This window comes from Squalius cephalus (assembly GCF_949319135.1).
Source record: "Squalius cephalus genome assembly, chromosome: 2".
Classification (NCBI taxonomy): domain Eukaryota; kingdom Metazoa; phylum Chordata; class Actinopteri; order Cypriniformes; family Leuciscidae; genus Squalius; species Squalius cephalus.
In genome coordinates, this window is record NC_137123.1 from 33,828,803 (window position 1) to 33,852,435 (window position 23,633).

Sequence of the window (23,633 nt, forward strand, 5' to 3'; positions counted from 1 at the left end):
TGCTAACGCGCCAAGCTAGTGACAACACACAGAGACATTTGTTCAACAAACAGTTTTACTCACCGTCTGGTTCCAACGCACGACCGCGAACCTTTATCATTGTGACTGCTCGATCCTTAAGCATTAGACGATCTGCAAATCCGTAGATCTGGGCTTTGTTTATAAAACAATCATCGTCGAAATGCAGGGAACAAAAGTCTTACACAACTCCGTTTATGCTCAGGAAAACAAACTCCATCCACGGGTTCCTTAACGCTGGGTTCTTTGGGAATCTGTGCAGGGTTGTCTTGCCCTGGCAACCAAAAACACACTTCTTTGGTGACATTGACTTCCCAAAAGCCGGGCAGGGCGCTTTGATGGCGAACTGCTTTCACTCTCTTGCTCTGGTCTACGAGTGCGCGCGCGGCCGCGATCTTACCGGAGAAGTGCCCTTAGGACCCATATAAGGAAATTCCGCCCTATCTTACGTAAGACAGAGCCATACTCGAAAAAAACTTTCCGAAACTTGTGACAAACCGGAAGGAGTATTTTTGGAACAAAAATACTCCTTCAAACGTACAACTTAGTTTTTGAAACTTTGTCCATGTTTAGCATGGGAATCCAACTCTTTAACAGTGTAAAAAACTCAGTATGCATGAAATAGCATTTCACCCCCCCTTTAACTTTACATAACTTTCTAAACATGCGGCTCTCTTGTGCGAGACGTGAGTGCAACGATCAAAGATCCGTCTAGTTCATGTTTACCTAGAAAACGATGGAAAAGCAGTGCAGAAAATGCGTTCTGAGTGAACAGCTTGGTTACGGTTTTGACATAAACTAAGATCTTATGCACATTTAGCTTCTCTATTTCTGCAATGTTTAGAATGAACAACGCAGCAGCGCCACATTGTTGGTTAAACCAGATGGTCTTATTATTGGGAGATACGAGGATCTGAGGTCAAGGTTGTCAGATGACAGTCAAAATTACATCTGACAGATGTGAATGCAAGAACTCGCTTTGTTGTTGCTGCTAGAACACAACAGAGATATTCAGCTCAGAGAAGAAAGTATGTGCATAATTTTCTAGGATCTGTGTGCCGCATTTTGATTAATAATCATTGATCATTACTGCACTTACAGTGTGAGTAAATAAATTTCATTATTTTCTGAATTTTCTGAATTTTCATTTTTGAACTATCCCTTTAAGTAAACTCCCATATCACTGAACAAAACAACACAGTTGTAATGAAGGTTAAGGAAAACCAATCAAACATCTTCAAACCACATAGGCTACTACATGAACTGATGAACTGACTGAACAATGGTAGGGGTGAAAACAAGTTTGTATTTTGAAGAAAGGTTTACATAATGGTAGTCTGTGAATTATTCAAGGAGACTCACCATTCAGGTTCTGAAAAACTCATATTTACTATTTAAAAAAAAGTGTATACCGTTGATTGGGAAGTTACCTGAACAAGCATGATTTTGAACATTTCAATTAAAATATATACACAAATAATGTGGTGTTCACATCTTTAATACAATCAGAATAGTAAAATACCAAAAACGAAATATCAAAAAGTCTGAATATCATAATAGCAAAAACAAAGTGGATTACTTTCAGCGATAATTAATGTTAAATATTTTAAAAGTCTTTACCATTCATTGATGTGGCTCTGTTGAAAGGCTTCTCCCTAAAAGTAAAAGGAAAGACATCAAGAACACAGTGAAACTGTATTTCCACAGTGGGTCATTTCATCAAGTAATAAAATTATTATTATTATTATTATTTTAAAGATCTGGTCAATATTGCTCCAAAGATCAAGACATGTCATTAAAAAATGTGAAGTTTTTAACTATACATTTCATGAGGAGAATGAACTTTAAAAACTTAGCAAACATGATTCATAACTTTAAAGCAATGTGGTCTTTTAAATGACAAAGCAAGTATATATACTTAGGCATTAAATAAACTAATTTCATCCTTTGACAAATATAGCTAATTTAAATAGATTTAATTTAAACCTTTTTTTTTTTTTTTTTTTTTGAGTGATATGCAGAGTTGCATAGTTTGCATACAGACAGAAAATGAATGCTTTGTAAGTGATAGACAACAACTTTGGTTTAACCTTATCTTGTTTTTGGTAATTGTCACTATATGACTAGTCAATCAAACCGGCAGTCTGCGCTGCCACCGTGTGGTCATCAAGCCACAGTGACAGTAGAGTAGAATAGAATCTGTTGGCCCAACACAATTTCCAAATGAAGAATTTTAAAGGTAAATGCACTGACTGTAAAAATGTTGGACTTCATACTATTTTCTTCGAGAGACGGGGACAGTGATCCAGTGTTTCATCACGCTTATTTCACATCTCATTAAATAATATGCATATAGTGGAAATAAATACAGATGACATGATACTATACTACTAAGGGTACATAAATAAACAAACAAAAAAAAAAAAAAAAAAAAAAAAGTTGTCTTATTATGATGCGCCTAAATAAAATTATTGGGCAGAAATTAAATAATTTTTTTTTTTTGCATTTTTGTTGGTTTGCGCTATGTTTCTATTTGGTACATTATTCCCATATGTATCTGCTTCAAATTAAAGAAAGCTCATATCCATAAACTGTGTACATTGTACATTGATGTCAAGTGCAAAGGCTGTTGTTACAACCTATGCTTGGACAAGGACATATCATTTTAATTTTGTGAATTAATTTATTAATTAAATTTACTTGTTCAAAATAAATTGTGCCATCCCCCATCACCAAAAAAGGTAAACAAAATGTAGGCCTAAAGAAAAAATGTAATTCAAAAATAAAAAATAGAATAGAGAATATATTACAAATGCATAAACACCAGGGCAGGTTAACAACTCTAAAAAAAACATTGCTAAATTTTCCACTAAAAGAGGTGTCTCTCTGTTTATTTTAGCTCGTTAAAGTGCGTTTTTGAATGAAATTACCTTATTACAATTGATCGTTTAAAAAGTTGTTAAAAATAATGAGTATTAACATGCTAGTGAGTTGTTACAAAGGTAGGCTAATGGTAATCTGGATTTTCACTCTTGAAAACAGTTAGGCTATTAAGTAAGCAACTGTGCTATTTATAACCATTGTAATCCGACAAAACCATGGATGATTAAAAACATGGACAATCACTCATTTCCATGTTTAGATCAGTTTCTGTAAGACAAATACATTTGTTATGAAAAACAGTTGACTATGGAAGGAAGCCCATTTCTGGCACATCACATGGCAAAAAAACATGCTTTGGAAATTTCGTTAGTAACGTTAGCCTAATTTGTTTTTAGAGTTGTTAGGCTACATTTTCGACGTACTAACTTATTTATGTGAAAAGTTAAAATTATGACATATATAGCCATATTTATAAGTCAAAATTATTGACATAAAAGTCGAAACAACCCTCACCTGTGTGGTAAAGTCACTAAATCGCGGCCTCTAGTGGCTCATAACAGAAAACGCTTATTTCGTGGGAGTGACGCGGATGAAGTTTGTCTCCTGCGAGGCACCATCCTTGATACCCTTTCCCCTTTCCCTCTCTCATAGCGAGATTTCCATTTAGCTTCTAATGTTTTTACGTTGTAAATTCAGTGCCTTTAAAGCGTAATCTTGTTAGTCTTCTTAGTTATATTCCGCGTAAGTGGCATGATGTTTACGTCCACCGGTTCGTGGGGATTGTGTAAGTATAGCTCAAAATCATCATGTCATGAAGATCATATCCTGCTGTCATTCATTCAGATTAAAGCTCAGTCGTCATGACCTTTAATCGATTATTATCGCACTTCACACAACATCCTTACTTTCAAATGTTTTTGCTTTGACTCATGATTTAAGGCAGGAAGTGTTGCTATCGTTTTAAAATTTGGGGGTGAAACCAGGCGCTGCTCTCGGAAATGCGACATGACACAGAATTATCATTTGTGTGTTATTATATTATTGTGTTAAGTCTTTACTATGAGAGCTAGACATATAGAGACTGAATGAACTCTTCTTAAAATCACCATAACCAACACCACCTTCTTGAAAAACGAAAGCCAAAGAGCCTCAGTTCACATCATTTCATTACTGATGTAATAATGAAAATTAATTTACCTTTTCTTAAGCTGTTTTAAGTCTGTGACTTTATTTCTTCTGTGAAATACAAAATAATTATATCTTTCCATTTTAAATTTGGTTTACAGTTTTTAAAAATGCCATAGACAGTTTGAGGGTTTAAGATACCAAAACATAGAAGAATATTGATTATTTGAATGTACTGAAAGAGTAGACTAAGTTTTATAGAATAAAGTGATACATGTCATGCATTTATTTAAATTTAAATACTTTTTTTCAACAGAAATAAAATATCGATGTCATGTCATTGACCCATATTATAAAAAACTTTAATAGTAGGCTATTTCAATGATACCAAAATAACACTGACATAAACCAGTGTGTCTGACTTCTGTCTGAACTCACATATTTACCAAAAGGACCTATATTTGGAAAATAAACTTTCATCCTTTGACATGACAAAGGATTTAAAGGAGAACTCCGGTCAATTTTAACATTGAGCTCATTTTTTTGTAAATTTGGAGTGCTGTCAATACAGAGAACAACGACAAAAATCGGTGTTGCCCACACTGTGTTATCCTCTTTTTAAAATTTGCACCCTGTTGACTTCAATGGGGCAAGTTTTAAACCTGCTTTTAGCCTCTTAACATCCTTGATGTGTCATTAAAAGTGCCCAGCCATGTGAGTGATTCCTTCAGAGTGAACACGGGTGAATCTGACTGCAGTAGATGTGAAAGATATGAATAAAAGTGATGTTAATTCAGCCAGCGCAAATACCTGTGTTTACATCCTGTTTTCGGTTGAAGTCCACAGTAATCGATTGTCGAGTTCGGGCGCATAGGTTTAGTACGTACGATCATGCGCCCGAACTCGACAATCGACTACTGTGGAATAGTATGTTAAAATTGACCGGAGTTCTCCTTTAACAATACAACTTCTCTGCTGTCCTACAGATAAAGCACCCCTGTCCAAGAGCTTACTGCTGCTTCCTACAGTCCTCTCTGTACTGCTGACTGTGCTTCTGCCTCAGTACCAGGATATGTTCATATACAACCTCCAGGCTGTCAGGCAGGGCAAACAGGTGAGATAATACACCAATCTTCTTGAATTTACTTGAATAATTCAGTGCACTATATATATAAATATAAATGTACACTTTTAAAGTCAGCATGAAACTGAAGGTGTGGTAGTCTTTTCTTCGCTATTGCAACGTAAATGTTAGGTGGGACATGATTTTGTCCATCAGGAATTGATTGGATTGTTTTGGTTTGCAATAGCTGTGTGATCTTATGTGAGTGACGAATTGTGCCGCCCTTGTGCCGAAAACACGTCACCTGACCAGAGAAGAGGAGATGTTGTTGCAAGAAGTTATTTTGATGAAAGATTACGAAATTTTATTTCCTCTCTATCTCGATTAAGATAAAAAAAATTGTGTGTGAAATTGTGCACATATTAAATCATTTATAATACATACTGCAGTATTCCATTAAAAAGATAAAAATTGTCCATTTTGATTTCGTGGTAAATTTAACACTTTAAATTGCTCTAAAATGTTTTTGTAGTAAAATAATTTAGCTATTGTGTCAAAAGCAAGAAAAAAAATGGTTTTGCATATTGGTTATAAGATATTTAAAGGTAAAGTAGTTCATTTGAGAATTAAAATTTCCTGATAATTTGTTCACCCCCTTGTCATCCAAGATGTTGATGTCTTTCTTTCTTCATAAAAGATGCGTTATTAGTCATTCTCTTGCCATAGTTCCTTTCGTCTTTTGTTGCTATCAATTTTCACATATAATCGATACATGTTATTGGATTGTGATTGTCTATAATATTTTTGAAATATTTCTAATATTGTGTGTGTTTTCCATGTCTCTCTTGTAGTTCTGGAGGCTGGTGAGTGGACGGCTCATCTGCCTGGACCTGAAAGACACTTTCTGCAGCAGTTTGCTTATCTACAATTTCCGCATATTTGAGAGGAGGTTTGGCAGCCACAAATTTGCTGTAAGTATCAGGTGTCAATAATCCGCTCGTTAAGTCTTACGTCACGTGTCACTGCTTTCTGGTCCAAACACTCTATCAGATGCCAAAAGAAAACAAGGAACGGTGCTAATATACACTCACTGTGTGATGTAATACTATTTTATATGTTTTATAAATCATTCAAATACTGGTCTCCGGGACGCCGTGAGCACGGAGAGACTGTAGTGTACACCTTATGTTTTTAAAAGCTAATCTTAAATGTGTAATATGAATGAATAGTGCTCATAAATGGCTGTTGAGATAGTATTGTCAAGTGAAACGAGTTGAGGCTTGGACCTGAAAACGGCGTTCATTACGTTGCAACTTAAAGCTCCAGTATGTGATTTTTTTGACCACAAGAGGGCGCAGTTTCCAACAATAACAAAGGCGAAGCTTGATGACGCTATGAAGGAGGTGACGATGGGAGATGTCGTTTTTATTGCGTTTTCACCATCTAGCCATGTATCTAAATGAAATTAATGAATCATGATCACGGATGAGGTAATTTATTCGTTTTTGTATTACCTGTATGTCTGATCGTATTATTTTATGTCATCATAATTAATGAACTGCAAGGAACGTGAAATGTTATGCTATATTATCCCGTTACAACTTACAGCTATTTGTCAAATGATTTGTTGGGTTAATGTTGTGCAGTTTTACGTTTTTATGGTTAATGCCGTGTTGTTTAACGTGTTCAAACCAATATCTAAAAGTAAATTTGAACGAACATTTGCAAGTAATGACTAAATATATTTTTTTAACAACACATATCCGATTGTATTTAATTGTACTGCCATAATCTCGATCACCACACGTGATAAAAAGCCTTACCGAAGTACAAAGAGCAATATAACTTTGTTTATAAGTGCTATTATTGACAGTTGCATGTCTTACCTGTCTATCAATACACTCGCGAGAGCAGAGTCTCTGTCAAGTCCAAGATAGTCGCGCAGCTCTCTCCATCTCGAAAACGCCTGGCCGATATTTATCCGGGTTTTATTCCTCCGTTTGTCACACAGTCCGTGACTCCGCGTGTATCCGAATATGGACGCTTTCGTTTTGTTGGCACTTCAATACTCGCCAAAGAGTAATCGTGATCCATAACAGCTATAACCATACAGTCTATGGCTATAACGCTTTAACCACCACTTCCGCATTTGACCATGTGATATTCCGGTGTGGTGGGTCATATTTTTTATTTTATTCTTTTTTATTCTTTGTCAGACGTCTTTATTGTTTATTGTGATAAGAAAAAAAAACTCAATAAAGTTGTTGTAAAAAAAAAAAAAAAAAAAAAAAAAATCCGGTGGTGGAATATCCGATCACATGGTCCACACCAGAAAAAAAGGATAGAGCGGACATTGCGTCACTGAGGCGCGACATTTCTTTTCCGGGACGGCCAGTTATTTAAAATCGGAATTTCTCTGAAATAAAAAATCTTTGGAGACTTTTGAGATATTGTAAGTACACAACTGGAGGAAATATATCACACTGTGCAAGTTATTTTCGGAAATTTTATTACAAAATTCCTACATATTGGAGCTTTAACAAGCGGCTAGCACCTTTTTTTTTTACTTCTGTTTTTTATATTCCATTGCAAAATCTATGCAGTACAAATATGAGATTTATTTCTGAAAAAAAAAAAAAGTTTTTGGAAAGCGCAAAGTGGTTTTCAGAAAGTCTCAAAATATTTTTTTTGTTTTTTTACTTTGACTTTTAGGGGAGTGACCTCTTCCTTACACTGTTTGTGAAGTATTAGTTAATATAAATGTTAATGGAGTATTTACAACAAATGCCTCTGCTTTGTTGTACCGAAGAACCCATTTTCTTAAAACATTCCCTGCGTAAAATTGTACGGTATATAAATATATAAATTCATAATCATTAGAGCTGTCAGGCGATTAGATTTCTTAATCTAATTAATTACATAATGTGCTGATTGATTCATTTAAATTAATTGCAAATTAATCGCACGTCAATTTTGAGATGGTCCTCACTGCAGAACACGAAATCCAGGGGGAGGAGCTGGATCCAGATCCAACTCCTCCCACCTTGCGTATACCTAAACCTACCCATCTCCACCCCCTGATCCCTGAACCCACCCCTAAACCTACCAATCTCCACCCCTTACATCTGGATCCAACTCCGCCCCCTGGATCTCGTGTACTGCAGTGAGGTGCTACTGTCAATTTTGGCTTATAAATTACACGCCAAAAGTTAATTTGGTCACACTTCAGTTTAAGGTCCAGTTCTTACTATTAACTACGACTTGTGCCTCTTACTGCTAAATTAATATTTAGTAATGTAGTTGTTAAGTTTAGGTGTTGGGTAGAATTAACCCTCATAGGTCGGCAATCACGCCGGCGTGATCTGCACGCTTTTTTCCTTATGAGTTGAATTGAGACCCCAAATACTCTTTTGACTTTGATTTTACAAAACAAGTTTCATACATCAATCGATTCTGTTAAATGTGTATTATTTTTGTGTATACTCACAATAAAAACAAAGTGTTGTGCTTTTTGCCAAATAAAGAAAAATAAACACGAAGCGAGTTCTGCCTTCTCTCTGCCAGTGTAGTCCATTCTGAAACGCGTCCGAAAATGAACTGTAACTCAGTGAATACTCAGTCAAACAGGCATACAGTCACACAGGCATGAAGCTTGAATTCTCTTCTTTTAAATGAAGTAATTTATATAAAAAACAAATATTCTCATCTTGTGAAATCTGTATTAAAAGAGAGCGATTCCAGTCGACCTCATTAGAGCTAATTCAAATGTAATGTGACTCCGCCCACGGAGAGCGCGTGCTATTCAAACACAAATGTCTGAGGCAATCCAAGCAAACCTGTGAACGCCCCCATCAGCTCGAGAAAACCAAAACACAAATTTATTCAGATCATTACTTGTTTACAACGCAGCGCTGTGAGGAATAATGAGGAATACGAGGAATACGAGGAATACGAGCTGAGGAATACTAGTAAGTTTTTCCTTCTCGGGTTTCTGTTTATGAATGAACGGCATAGATGCGCGCTGTTTACCACAGCTGGCAAAAACATTATTACGTGACAGTTCTCCATTATGGACGCGAGCGCTCTAAAAAAAGCACTACAAGACTTTCAAACTTTCACAGAGACCTCAAAACAGAAATTACAAATCCTTTCTTTAAAACGAATTTCGTTTTGTATCAATTGTATCTTAATTTTAATATTTTTTTCATTAACAAATTTCCTGGATTTAAAGTAAATTAGGCTAGCAATCACTACATAAGGTGCTTGAACTGGACTCTCTCCTCTTGAACTAGCCTACTCACCTCACATGTCTAAAAAATGTGAAATATATTTACAGAAAGCTGGTTCTAAACAAAACCATCCAAAACAAAAAACTATGTAGCCTAATAAATGTGCATTTCTCCAGTGCGTTCACTAGCCTACTGCGAAGATCGCGAGTCAATAGCCTATCGTCAACTTCATCTTTGCCAGAAGTTAAATTTAAATCGCGTGTGTGAATGAATGATGATGTTTTAGCAAAGTGTATTGCTATACTGAGATGAGTAAAAATCGACTGAAATATGTTGAAATAAAATGTAGGCTATTTGTATAAGCAACGTATTAAACTGCAAATTAACAATATGCCCTAATATTTCATGAAAACAACGTTACAGTCAGGCGAAATATGAAAGACAACATCTTGTTGACTAGATTTGGGTACAGTTTTTACTGTAGAATACACTGCCACGCTTTTGTTTAGCAATTTCTATATATAAATTACTATTTTTGTCAAAAATAAGTCATCAACTAAGATGTTAGCTGTTCCAATGTTGACTAAATTCAAACTAATGAATACATAGATAAAATGTAGGCCTATAATCATTTATTTTTTACAAAGAAAGAGTAGCCTACACTTGAAATATTGTTGAAATTGTAATTATTGTTGTAATTGTAACCTTTTTAATAAAATAGCAAAACATATTTACAAGATAGATGTAAGCAAAATCTTAAATGGTCAATATAAGTCTTCTTCTAAATATATCTTTTGTCCTTGCATTGTGGCTCAGTCAGTTTCACACCTGAGTAAATGGCTCATCATTATGCAGAGTGGGTGGGACAATGTAATCTAAGGTGTAAACTACTCCTCCCCCTCGCATATTGGCTTTCCAAGCAAAACCTGTTTTACATCAATTTAAATCAATGTATGGTTTTATGTGAACGATAAAGCAAGACTATTTTCACATAATTTTGAAGAAAAAATTCTAGGCGAGGACATCCATTAGTCAAAAGTCTTATTGACACATATTTACTATGTGTTTTGTGGCCTTATTTCAGAAATTTTAGTTTTTAGTCTTTTCAATATCCATGCATAAACATTATTCTCTCAAAAATGAAAACATGTACATACACGTGGCTCACATATTATTGTAGCCCTGTTTGTGCCTTATAGAGTGAATTTACACCTTTGCCATTAATATGTTTATAAGCAACTGAAAAAAGCACAAATGTCAGGGCATGTCAGAACATCTCAAGGGCCCCAAAAACAGCCCAGACCCCAGAGGGTTAAGGGATGTACAATAAGATCATGCAGAATAAGGCAATAATAATTGTATGTGCTTTATAAGTACTAGTAAACAGCCAATATCCTAGAAATACTGTATGCTAATAAGCAACTAGTTAATAGTGAGAATTGGACCCTAAACTAAAGTGTTACCGATCATTTAAAGTCATTATTGTGTTAGATGAGAAAATCATTGAATAGACATTACAAAAAGTACCTTTAGAAAGAAATAATTAGATCCAACATAGAATTTATTACACATAAACTTTTAAAACTACAATGTTGCCAAAATTTTTTTTTCAGAAGCTGCATCTGAAGTGGCATTTAGCCGTCCCTCCAGGATTTTTGCGATCAAAATGACTGATTTTGTGGTGGTAATTTCCAGAAATTTGTGAAAAAATTTGGGCATTAGGACATCACATTTACCATAATAGTATTATGTCAAATGCACAGTAGTCGTACATGACACAAATCACAAACAAAATGCATAAAGCTTGTTTATTTTGGTCTATTCAAATTCTCATCAAATTAACTAATTAACATTGCTTCAACTTTTTATGTCATAATTATTATTTAAGTATGTCATAAATGCGGGAATGGGCTTCCATACAGAGGTGCCATTAATATGATTGCAAAATGAAATACTCTAAACCACCAGTAGGTTGCGACAAGTCACTGTCTTAATGAGTGAATCATTCATTCAGTCATTCATTCAAACGATTCATTTCAAACGGCTGATTCATTCAGCAATGAAGCAAGTGGCCATTTTAATGATAGGTCACTGTGATTCGTAAAACTGCGGATTCATTTAGTAATGAAACACCACTGTGTGTTGCTTAGAGAAGCTCAACAGTTCTTCTGTGACTTTGAAACTGTTTTCATTGGTGAAATTGAGCAAAAACTGACAATATTGTGTCTAAAATGTAACACAACATTAACGTCTTTAACTTTTGTATAAAATCAATATCACATTTGCAATTGTACAGATCTTTTGGAAAACAGCACTCTTACTTGTGTGATTTTCTTAAACTATATGAAAGTACATAAATATTAGACAAAAACCCATACAGGGGGATTTTTTTGCCCCCATTTTATACATTTTAGTGGCATTTTAACTGCATTCTAATAGGCTTCATTAACGCAGTCAAAAGTACCAGTATAGTACTGACCACGCTACTAGTTCAAGATAAAGTGCATAAAGGTCAAACGGAAACTTGGAGCATTTGATCATTTGACTATTTTTTGGAAGCATTTAAAATATACAAAACTTAAGCAGGTTTTTTTTTGTTTCATTTTTTTTAATGGAATCAAAAGACTTTTCACATGTTACCAAGCATTTCCTTTAATGTGCTCACCCATTCACATGCTAATGACTTAAAACTTCTATGTTTTATGTTGTTGTTAAAATGTCATTATGCTTTTGGAGAAAACTGTACACCTAAAACATTGTCATATTTTTTGACCATGATGTTTAGTCCTTCCTTTTTGGAGCCTGGATTCTCTCTGCTTTTGTGGACTTGCTGCTGACAGAGGCTCTTCGCTTCATGTTTGAACTTCAGGTGGATGTTCTTCCAGCTGGACTGTGAGTAACATGACTTTCTGTACCATGTTTAGCTCTTTACAAACTATTAGGCGTTTTCAACAGTTTTGCCATGTGCATTTACTGTATGCTGCAAGCACAGAATGTATTATCAAAAAATGGCATCAAATTCAAGCAACACTGTCTGTTATGTAAAAGTGCAGTTCTTGTGTGTCTCGTGGAACAGACATCAACTTCCCTTTTTGACATTGTCATTTGGATGAACTTTCTTGTTTCATTGTATTGTTGTGAAAGTATTCTTTACTTCACCAATATATGAAATAAATGTTGAAATGACAAGGTCTTATGACTACAACAGGAACAGTATCTTGTGAAAGTGAAGTACACTCTTATTTCAAGTCATTTCCTTTGTACTACTAGCTCTCAGACAATTCTTTATAAGATACTTTCATAGAGTGGTATTGGTAATCTGTAATAACAACACTTTTTTTTTTTTTTTAGTCTTATGAAATCCACAAAGTACATGTTTCAGATGTCATCATCTCTCAGCTTGACTTGTGACATCTTGGCTGATTCATCCACACTCACTTTTTCACAATAAAAACAGCTTTTTGATATAGTTTAACTGCCGTATTTTGCAATTTTCAAACGTATTTATGGGAAAACCATTATCTGTTCTTCAGTAAAGGGATAGTTCTCCCAAAAATGCCCAAACCTTTTTGACTTTCTGTCTTCTGTGGGCACAAAAAGATATTTTGAAGAATGATAATAACCAAACTGTTTTGTTGGCCATTGACTTCCATTGTATGGTCAAAAAAAAAAGAGAAAAACAAGCCACACATTTTGAAACTGGTTAGTAAATATTGACAGAATTTTCAATTATCAATTACATTTTGAATGAACTTTTCAACTTGGATGGCAGTGCTTGCCTAGTGTCCACCTGTTTCATGAAGTGTGTGCTGTTTAAAATGTGGAGGGACACATTTGGTGTCTATGACCATTAGTGACCATTTAGGCCATTTGTGGTATATCAGTTAGCCTCGTTAGTGGCTTTTAACCCTCAATTCTTTTTTCCCACATGCAAGTTTGTTGTGACGTTTCATCACCTTATGTCGGCTTTTGTCGGTAACAGTTTTACTGACCTTCTCTAATAGAGTTCATAGGTATTTTGTTGTTTTTGCGGCGTGTGCCGTGCACATCACCTGTGCCTGAACTTTCATGCGAGGCTCTTCCAACACTGGAGAAGTGGGTGCCAACCTGCCACTTCATCATCCTCATCACTTTCTGCTTATAGCCTTTACACGCGAAGAAGTAAACAAAGGGATCCAGGCATGAATTCAGGTTCATAAGACACACTGTAATATGCAGGGATATCTGAAAGGACTGAAGCTCCGTGCAGTCTGGTTCATAGAGAAGTTTCCGAATCATGTATTGCAGGAGGTCTAGATGGTATGGGCTGAAACACACCACAAATACAAATACCACCCCTGCGATAACTCCTCTTGCTTTTTTGGTCCTTCCAGAACGTTCCGTTAGCCGATTCGACTTTGCTGCTAGACATAATTTATGGGTCAGTATGGAATAGCAAGCGATAATTATCGCAACCGGGGCAACAAAGCCTAGAACTACTCCTGTGATCAGCATGTAGGGCAGCCCTTTGAAAACTCCCTCAAAGTTGGGGTATTCCATACAGGTGATATTGCCATCAGACTCTATTTTGATCAAGTCAATGGTCAGGAGAGGCAATGTCTGAGCAAACACCAGCAGCCATATGGCAATACACACAAACTTTGCGTTTTTTGCCTTTCTCAGTTTCACCAGCCTCAGAGGAAACACCAGTGCCACAAAACGATCGACTGCCAGACAGGTCATGAAGTTAACTCCGGCATAGCAGTTCAAATAGAAGAGCAGTGCTGTGGCTTTACAGAGTCCTTCCCCCATGGGCCAGTTGAAGCCAAGGCCGTAGTAAACAGCTCGTAAGGGAAGCGACAGGCAGAATAGTATATCAGACACAGCCAGGTTGACAGAATAAAGAGTGGTTGAATTAAGTTTGGTGATTTTAGAGATCACCACATGAAGAGCCAGGGCATTTCCAAAAAGTCCCACTGGACATATGATGGAGTAGATCAGAGGTATGAGAACTCGCGCAACTGGACGATGATCATACAAGTTGGTGCAGGTTGGGCTGAAATTTTGATTCGTCATAGTTATACACAGGAGAGTTCACTGAAAAGAGAGAGGCAACTGGTATTAAATATATATACATATATACATATACTAGCACTCAAAAGTTTGGGGCCAATACGATATTTTAAAATGTTTTTGAAAAAAGTCTCTTATACTCCCCAAGGCTGCTTTTATTTGATCAGAAATACAGTTTAAACAGTAATATTGTGAATTATGATTACAATTTAAAATACTTTTTAAATTACATTAAAATAGAAAACAGTTAATTTACTCCTATTCTGGCAAAGCAGCCATAACTCCATTCTTCATGTCACATGATCCTTCATAAATCATTCTAATATGCTGATTTGGTGCTCAAATAACATTTCTTATAATTATCAATGTTGAATACAGTTAATATGTTGCTTAATGTTAATATCTGCTTAATATTTTTGTGTAAACCAATAATTGCAAACATGGTCACCATAAAACTATAAGATCTTTTCTGAAACATATTTTCTTTCCAAGACGTATACACTTTTATCTATAATTTAATGGAACGATATACTCACCAGATGGCATAGAGAAGATCTTTAGTCAGACATTTGTGCTACTCTTTCTCTATATCTAATCTCACTTTTAAAATGTAGCAGTATAAAATGAGCAAAAGTGAGTTTAGTATCTCTTCCTGCCTCTTTCTAAAACTGTCTGTTTCTCTGTTCCTCTCTTTCCTTTTACCTCTCTCTCTTACTAGCAGTGTGGGGAGGCTGCTTAAGTTTATATGGGGAAGTGACAAATCGTGTGGCTTTCACTGAGACTTTTTACGTCAGACAACCATTATTGTTGATTTGTATTGAATCCCCATTGAGAAACACATTTAGTTTCCTACATCAATACAAATTACATTTTAAAACTAAGTGAGCTAGTTAAGTCCTATCATCTTTTTTTTTTTTTTATCAAGGAAACAATACAAAGGAAGTAAAAATTAAAATGAGAAAATAAGTTATATATATAATATATATATATATATATATATATATATATATATATATATATATATATATATATATATATATATATATATATGCAATTATATATTGATGCAACCATATTCTGAATTTTGCAATCATTGTTGCTTCATTGTACTGAGAATTGGACGTTCATTTTATTGGCTCATCTGCTTTCCTTCATCTTAAAACTACTTGGAAACTACTTACCACAGAGCTTATCTATTAGACACATAAATTCTAACAAATATGTCTGTGAAATATGTATGCATTTGACGTACGGCACTTCTGTTTCCTCTTTTATTTGTATATTATATGAAGTATTGTGAGTAACAATGTTTTTGGTCTTTATTACATTAAAAAGAATTATTAAGGTGGAAGGAAACTTCACAACTAAAGTCATTTAGTCATTTCAACTAAAAGAGGACATATGCTACCGTATTTTACATTTTCAACTTCCTTTAGTGTGTAATGTGCTGTTTAAACGTGAAAAAGTTACAAACCAGAGTCTCTCCAAAATATCAGTAAGCACTGATTCCAAACTCCCTGAAACGCCTCAAATGTAGTCTTTGAGTTTTCTTCTGGGAACGTACACGTCAAAATATTTCTCATTTAAATAATTACCGCCCAAGGCATTCCCAAAAAAAGGGGGACGTGGTCTCTCGTTGAGTTGCGTTCGTAAGTTTGTTGAAACTTGTGGTTATTGTAAGGGGTATGACATTTACTAAACTTGCTCAAAGCGGCTGACCAATCACAACACACTAGTTCAGCCAACCAATCAGAGCACATTGTGCTTTTTGGAAGGAGGTGCTTCATGGAGACCAGAACTAAATAGAGCATTACTGACAGACTGAGAAGAGAGGTTCTGCGACAGTGTAAAATATGTGATTATTTTTTTATTTTAATTCAAGCATCAAAACCTATTCTAGTAGACCCCAAAAACAAGTTGCTAAATTTAAACATTTCTTGAAAATACATTTTGCATATGAATATATTTTATACTTTTTTTCAAAACCATATGAAACCAAGACAAGGATTATATTTCTAAGAACTTTCACATGTGTTTTAAACTAGATTTTAAGATTTTCTCTTTAGACACTGTCATATGTTACTATCAACAAGGTTGAGGATTGACTTTCAATGATTTTCCCTGTTTCTAACTTGTTTTTGTTTTTTTTCTCAGGCTGGGCCCAGTCTTTGCTCTCTTTGTGCCTTTCTACAACTCCATCCCACGTGTTCAGGTCACTCAGCTGCTTGGCCATGTCTCAATCACAAACAAGTCTCTGACATACATTGTGGGTGCACAGGTGAGCTCAGACTGCAATTAACAAATCCTTTTTTCTTTTTTTTAAGATTTCCCATTTTGCTAGTTTATCTCAAAAGCTACATAGAAAAAGTAAAAGTCACTGCTGCATGAGATCTCAAGATAATAAATGTCATTTACTGGCAGTCACACGCTTTCTTCACAAGCAAGTGAAGTTCAAATGCAGTTTAAATGGTTAAAACACCATTTTGCATGAGCAGAAACCACAAATAAAATGTCTGTAAGATAACAGAGGCAAGGCACATGAGAAATCCTGCAGTACCTGAGAACATTATTTGTGGTTTGTGTTTCGGGGCTGTTTTTTGATATTAAAGATAACAGATGAAGTTGCACATTTACTCAGTAGAAAAACAGACAAGAGTAGATGGCATTTGAACATTTAAAGATTCATCACCATTTTCAGTCCTGCATACACAAACATGGCTTTAACATACCCACTTCCAACTAACCAACGTATTTTAATCTTGTAATATTAGATGATTTGGTTTCATTAAGTTAATGTTTTTTTGTTCCACTCTTGCATCAAATAAAATGTTTCTTTATATCATGCAATTGTTTATGGATGCAGTTAGGGCTGGTTGTAAATTAGTGTTGCTGGTTTGAGAGGCGTCAGAGATATTTTGTAGATGTAAAAGTTCTGAATTTCTTCTGTGGTTTGCTCTTTTATCTTGTCATCAGCTCCTGACGTCAAGTGCCTACATGTGGATTGTTGCTTGTAGTGGACTGGTAAGAATAACGGCTCATGTAGATTTGCATCACATTACATTTCTGTGTTTGCTTGTTTTGATCTGAAATGGTCTTTAGTAAGTTTGATTACAAGTGCATAGTGAAGTTAAATATGACACACAATCATAAAGCGAGATCCACTGGTCTGAGAAGTCATTGTTACCATAGAAATAAAATTGTTGTGGAGATTTTTGGAGGGTAGTGGAAATTAGCTAGGTAACATTAAATAAATAGGTACCTTCCTATAGCTACTATAGGATGATTTACCATTAGAGCTTACAGTGATGGTGTTTTCTTGTAAAAAAAAAATACATTAAAGGTGCAATGTGTAATATTTAGCGGCATCTAGCGGTGAGGTTTGCGAATTGCAAACAGACAGTCACTCGCGGCCTATCCCTCCATTTGCAAACTCGAAGGAGAAGCTACGGTGGCCGACGTAGGATCGGAAGATGTCGTCGTCTGAGTCAGCAGAGAGTAGCAAGTCAAGCAATGAGGTTTCTTTATATTATATTTTATATTAAATTATATTTACTTAATTATTCAGTAAAACCACGTTATTGCGATTGTTATTTTTACTTGTTCATCATTGTGTTAGTCTTTTATTCACTGACTTTACCATAGCTTGTTTCCATGCTAGTCAGTATAAGATAAGAGCTATGGATAAGAGCATCAAAGCAGCTAGGTAAGGGGAAATAGCTAACGTTACGATGACAGCATGTTTTTCTCAACGTTTGCAGAGTCAGGGACAACCTGAGTATTCTGCTGCGTCTTTTTCTGCTGCTTCTCATTCAATTTAGTGACGAAACGCGCTCTGTAGCGCTGTTTGTTCGCTGTCGGCTACGGTAGAAACATGACGTCACAATATGTCGACCTTCATAGAAGGGGGGTGCCCGCGGTTATGTAGACATAAATTACTCATTCTAAGGTAATAAAAACATAACGGTTCATTAAGTAAGGTCTTCTTTATACACCACTGAAAACATAGTTGTGGATCTTATACTGCATTTCTGTCAATAGATCCTCAGAAATATTACAACATTGCACATTTAAAAAGATGAAAAACTCCCTGTACCACATAATTCAAAATGTCTTCTTTTCTGTTCCACTTAATAAAGAAATTCAAACTGGTTTGCAATGACATGTCCAGGTGAGACTTATATTACTAGTGTCATATAGCAAAACAAGTCGAACTGTCTTGAGCATTATCTCTGCAAAATGAGCTGCCAGCGCCTAGATGAGGAAAATATGTGTGTCAACTTTTAGAAGTACATTACCATACAGTAGATCTCTTAAAAGCTAATAGAAATAGGTTAAAAGCAACTAAACTCTTTTGACTTGATGGTTTCATTATTCTGGCTCAAACTTTTAATGCTTTTTAAATTTTTTTTATTTAACTTCTGAAGCCTCGTTTATTAGCCTCCTGCGCTCTATTATACTTACAACGTGTCTGTGGCACCGCTTGAGGCTGTCTACACTGTTCCTAATCCATTAGTCCTGTTGTCGGAAGTAGCACAAACACTTGGAGTATGTCATAAATAGAATGGGGCATCGGTTTACTCTCTGGGATTTTATTACAAACATCATTGATTAAAATAGGTTCTATTGTCTTTTGTTGTTGTTGCGTTACTGTCATGTTTGTATGGTAAGCGTTTACAATCACTCTGTTCCAGATCGCAGGCATGCTTTATTACAGTAATAAGTTGGCTGTCCAGAAGTTCTTGCGTGTGCCAGAATGGGTGGCCCGATGTGGTTCTGTGCTCCTAGAGCCGGTGTTCTCAGATTCTGAGCCCACTGCAGAGGCTCCGCTGGGGATGGGTGCTACTTTGGACATCCAGAGACAGCAGAGGATGGATATGCTGGACCAGCAACTGCTCCTGACTCAGCTGGCAAACCTCAGGAGAAATGCACAGCAACAGCAGGCTCAGGTACTTCTACAGCACTTTTATTACAGGGACAGTCCCTCTGGAAACTCCTGGGGTTAAGTGACTCAGTACAGAGCTTTAACCACACGGCTATTCCACCACCCCCACAGATGACGAAGAAGAACTAGCCTTAAGAGCTAGGAGATAGCTGAAGGTCAGCTGAATATCTTCTTTTTTTTTTTTTTTCGTAACTTTTGCAAGAGATAAGGGCATCTTGTATCTCACTTACAGCCATGGTTTAGAACAGTAGTTTGTTTTTAATCTTTTTTTTTAATCAGAAACAATTATTGAGGGAAGGAAATAAAATAATTATGATTTCTTGAGTTTTATGGGTTTGTTTTTGTTGTTGTTGTTGTTTTTTTAGCATTTTAATTAAGTCAGGGTGTGTTCACACTTGTAGTTCGGTTTGCTTGGTTCTTTTGGTCCGGACCCAAAAAAAAACAACAACATTTAATCCTGGTCTGCTTAGCGTTCACATTAGCATTTTTAACACCGAACCTAAAGATATCGAATCTAAAGTCATAGGGATATTTTCACAACCTGATTGGTCGGTTACCGAACTACAAAATTATCCTGTGTGCTGGTCTAAATGCATTCGTTGTACAGTATGTACATAGCCTACTGTACCTATGATGGTATTTTGATCTGCTGCAAGGAGACTGGTTCTGATGCCTGTACCGAACTTATGATGGGCAACATCGCGACAATGACAAGAAAAAAAAACAAGTATGCTTGAGCATTGTCATTTTTAGGGTTGCATCTTGTGATATCATGTCCTGTTTTTGGTTCGTTTACATGTCTTTAGTCCGTGTTGCTTTCATATTTCATTTGAACTGCTCCAGAGTTCGTTATGGGTCTCGGTCCGCTTTTTTGGTGCGCACCAGGGTTCGGATGGCAGCGTTCTCACTTAATCAAATGAACCGCATTGACAGAGCAATCGCACCAGGGTTCCTTTTAATCAAAGCAAACATGCCAAGTGTGAGCCACAACTAGGTTGACAAAATGGTAATTGCTAAAAATTAACTTAAAAATATTTAATTAATTTGAATTAATCACAAAAGTGATTCACTGATTCAGGTCCCTGTACTATGTCTTGTGTTTTCGGATTGGATATGTAAATTAGGTGAATTTGTGTCATAATTGGTGTTTTAGGTGTTTTTGGTATAATTTTACCTGATTGATACAGTCAACCTAATCAAGATCTGCTTTTCCAAAACAGCAGCATGTGCAATCAATGTGAAATCATTGGTATAAATGGAATTTTATTTTATTTTGCCTTTGTGTTGGAAGAAGTTTCTATCTCAAAAATATTTCCTTCAGGGTATATTCACATATTATTAGACTAGAAACCATGATGTTAGTAGGGTGTAATGTTTTCCATAACTCAGTAATGTTTTCCTAATCAGAGGAGTAGAAACCAAATCTCTTGAACAAGCTCTATTTCCATATTTCTGTCACTCAGATCAGACAAGATATTAGGCAGAAATTCTTGGTTATCTTTTTTCCATTCATTCTCTTTGTTTTTGAACAAGAGGAAGTTGATAGTTTCCTGTGAACTAACTCAGATACCCACATGTTTTCATCACAGATGCCCGATACAAGAAGAACATTTAGTCCTTTATGAAAATGAGAAGTTTTTTTCTGAAAATTAATTAGCATAGAGCATTCTTATTTTCTGACATTTTCTTGACATTTCCTAATGTCACTTTGAGTCCTACTGTATATGTACTTATGAATTTAGGCCTAGAGTCTGCTTACGCTGTTACTGGTAGACATAAAAAATGTTGTTGGGATCGTGCTGACAGGTTGCTCAGTCTTTTTTTATGGGAGATTTTGAATGTGGAGTGAAAAATATCACTACTGTTTAAAAAAAAAAAAAAAACTGCCTCTATTACTGAACCTCTTGTAACAACTATACTGTCTTTAAAGTCAGCATGAAACAAAAAATTGCAATTGTATTTTCTTCCCTATGATGGCTAGGGTTGGAAATCGAAATCCAGTTCCATTTTAGAACTGGATCCAAATTTCCAAGAACCGGGGATTTGATGACGTGAATTATGCTTGTTACGCGTCTACATTTAAAATAATGAACTTGAGCACACAAAAGACATGCCTTGAATTGCCCCTAAAGCACACAGATAGCCGCCTCTAATATAATGAGTGAATACTGAATTTAGTGTTCATTCGCGTCGTCTTGTCTTGAACTGACACATATACCGGTACACAAAATTATGTCAAAATATCCTTGTAAACACAGTAGATTTTGTCTTAAGCTGACATGAACAGTTGCGGAAGAAAACATATGTAACAGTATATTGGATTTTTGGATTCGGTCTTAAAGTGACAGCAGCCTACTGTCATTTGAGTTATTATTGATTCATTTGTAATAAACACTGCAATTTTCCATAAAAAATAGGAAATTTTGATTTCATGGTGACTTTAAAATGTGATGTTTAATTCCTGGCATTAATGGCTGTCCACAGCAGACAGGTCTCCTGAATTGGAACAGATTCTTCCCCACTTTACGGCACAGAGGACAGAACCGGCACCAAGAGGGTCCTCAGCCACAACAGCCCCCCTATACGCACCTGCCGGATAACACAGATGTGGTCGAAGAACAGGTGAGATCTCAAGTACTGTTTTATTTTCATTTGTAATCACACCTTATTAATTACACCATCTATCAGGAAGATTTGTTTAGCCTCATGGGTTGCCAGATTCAACAATTTTTCCCAGATACTAAATTTGTATTTTATACTATTTTATTTATAGGTTGCAAGATTAATGGAGATGGGTTTCTCAAGGATGGATGCCCAAGAAGCTCTTAGAGCATCTAATAATGACATTAACATCGCAACAAACTTTTTGCTTCAGCACTAAAACAAAATAGATTGAAGATGACTAAGAGGACAAGGGAAACAAGTTGAAAAGTACTCAAGAGAACACAACTCTGGTGCCATAACTACACCTGTTGGAAGAAGTTAACAGTCGACTTTGGTACTCAACTCACAGGAGCTGATGATGGCACTTTCTTTGTGGCTGCTTATTGAATGAGCAGTGCTGTTGTGTATTGCTACTAGGAATTGACTTGCAATTGCAGCCCGATCAACAGGACATGGCCAACATGGTGGATCATCAAACATTGTGTCTCAGGGCTTGTGTCATTTGGCGTTGTCCTTAAACCTATATCTTCTAATAATTAAAAAATCCTATAATATATTGATGAATTATCAAACCACATGCTGTTTTGCTATAAATAAACTGAAGTCTTAATGGTATAGTTCATCCAGAAATGGACTTGGCCTGATGTTCCAAAGCTGGAATGACATGAGGGTGAGTAAGTGATGACAGAATTGTAATATATATATTTTTTTTTTTTAGGTAAACTGTTCCTTTTTTTAGGTCAAGTCAATAAAGGGCTAGTTGTTTGGCAGTGTATTTAAAGTACACCTGGACGTATTGGCTTCTTGAAGAGACCTCTGCCACTGACAGGCCAGAATCAGTCTGGAATTTAATCCAGAACTGACTAATCAAAGTTTGGAAGACTACTACAAAATGTGTGAAAGCATGATATCTAATAATCTCTCAAAGCATCGGAATACGTTTTTTTTTTTTACAGAAACACAAATTGTGTCATTGTAATTGTGACTTTGGTGTCTGATAAGTCAATAATATTAAGAGGATATCTGTCAGTGTTGATCTGAGAGTGGGACAAAGTTTGTTTTAACAGCATGATTTCTCGGTCATATAAAAAGACAACGTAAAATATTGTTTAAAACAACTCATTGAAGTGAGTATTGATACCCATAACCAGCATTAAAATCATGTCTTTAAGGAACATAGCCTTTTAAACAATATACCTTTTTGAGATTTTGATGTTTTATGCTAATAAGACTGTTTATGTGAATGTTATTTTTTTATTATTATGCTACACAGTGTTTGATTTTGTCTAATCAAGTGGTGTTCAAACTTAAAAAAAAAAAAAACTAAAAAAACTTTAGCTTCTCTTGAGATAAATTGTTTTTACTCTGCCAGAAAAACACTGGTCCACCCGAAAGCAAATCATGCAATGTTCTGTGAATACCCATTGTGGTCAAATAGTAAGATGTATTACTTTTGATAAGTTTAAGATGGTCTTTAATTATGAAGACTAAACTCGTTCGGTAAACCACCAGACTAGAATTTTAACAGTCAGTCAATCCAATTGTCTTGAATGTGTGGCAACAGATTTTAGAGAATAGAATACGATGTACAATGCCTGGACACAAATCTGTACCCAAAAGCTACCTCTTTTATATTTGCTGTGCTAAACACTCATCA

General features: G+C 35.6%; 2 protein-coding genes across 3 annotated transcripts; one reads left to right on the top strand and one right to left on the bottom strand.

Annotated features, from left to right (window-relative positions):
- Nucleotides 1-3,475: 3,475 nt before the first annotated feature.
- On the top strand, nt 3,476-23,273 carry ubac2 (UBA domain containing 2). Of its 2 annotated transcripts, none has more exons than XM_079864796.1 (9): nt 3,476-3,685; nt 5,013-5,140; nt 5,941-6,060; nt 12,104-12,210; nt 16,525-16,648; nt 17,344-17,391; nt 19,062-19,316; nt 21,797-21,934; nt 22,086-23,273. In XM_079864796.1, exons 1-9 carry the CDS (start codon nt 3,652-3,654, stop codon nt 22,191-22,193), a joined length of 1,062 nt encoding a protein of 353 aa, XP_079720922.1. In that variant the 5' UTR covers nt 3,476-3,651; the 3' UTR covers nt 22,194-23,273. The 2 variants fall into 2 exon arrangements, with proteins under 2 accessions (XP_079720922.1, XP_079720923.1); XM_079864797.1 differs by having other exon boundaries at nt 3,484-3,685; nt 21,800-21,934.
- On the bottom strand, nt 12,206-15,087 carry gpr183b (G protein-coupled receptor 183b). Its single transcript, XM_079864795.1, has 2 exons — nt 14,907-15,087; nt 12,206-14,394 (listed from the first exon to the last, which is right to left on the bottom strand). The coding sequence occupies exon 2, from the start codon at nt 14,371-14,373 to the stop codon at nt 13,303-13,305; it is 1,071 nt and encodes a 356-aa protein (XP_079720921.1). The 5' UTR covers nt 14,374-14,394; nt 14,907-15,087; the 3' UTR covers nt 12,206-13,302.
- Nucleotides 23,274-23,633: the final 360 nt, after the last annotated feature.

Coding starts and splice junctions, on each gene's coding strand:
- ubac2 (XM_079864796.1), top strand. CDS start 3,652: ATGATGTTTACGTCCACCGGTTCGTGGGGATTGT. Junction 3,686..5,012: donor CACCGGTTCGTGGGGATTGT/GTAAGTATAGCT, acceptor GCTGTCCTACAG/ATAAAGCACCCCTGTCCAAG. Junction 17,392..19,061: donor TTGTTGCTTGTAGTGGACTG/GTAAGAATAACG, acceptor ACTCTGTTCCAG/ATCGCAGGCATGCTTTATTA.
- gpr183b (XM_079864795.1), bottom strand. CDS start 14,373: ATGACGAATCAAAATTTCAGCCCAACCTGCACCAACTTGTATGATCAT.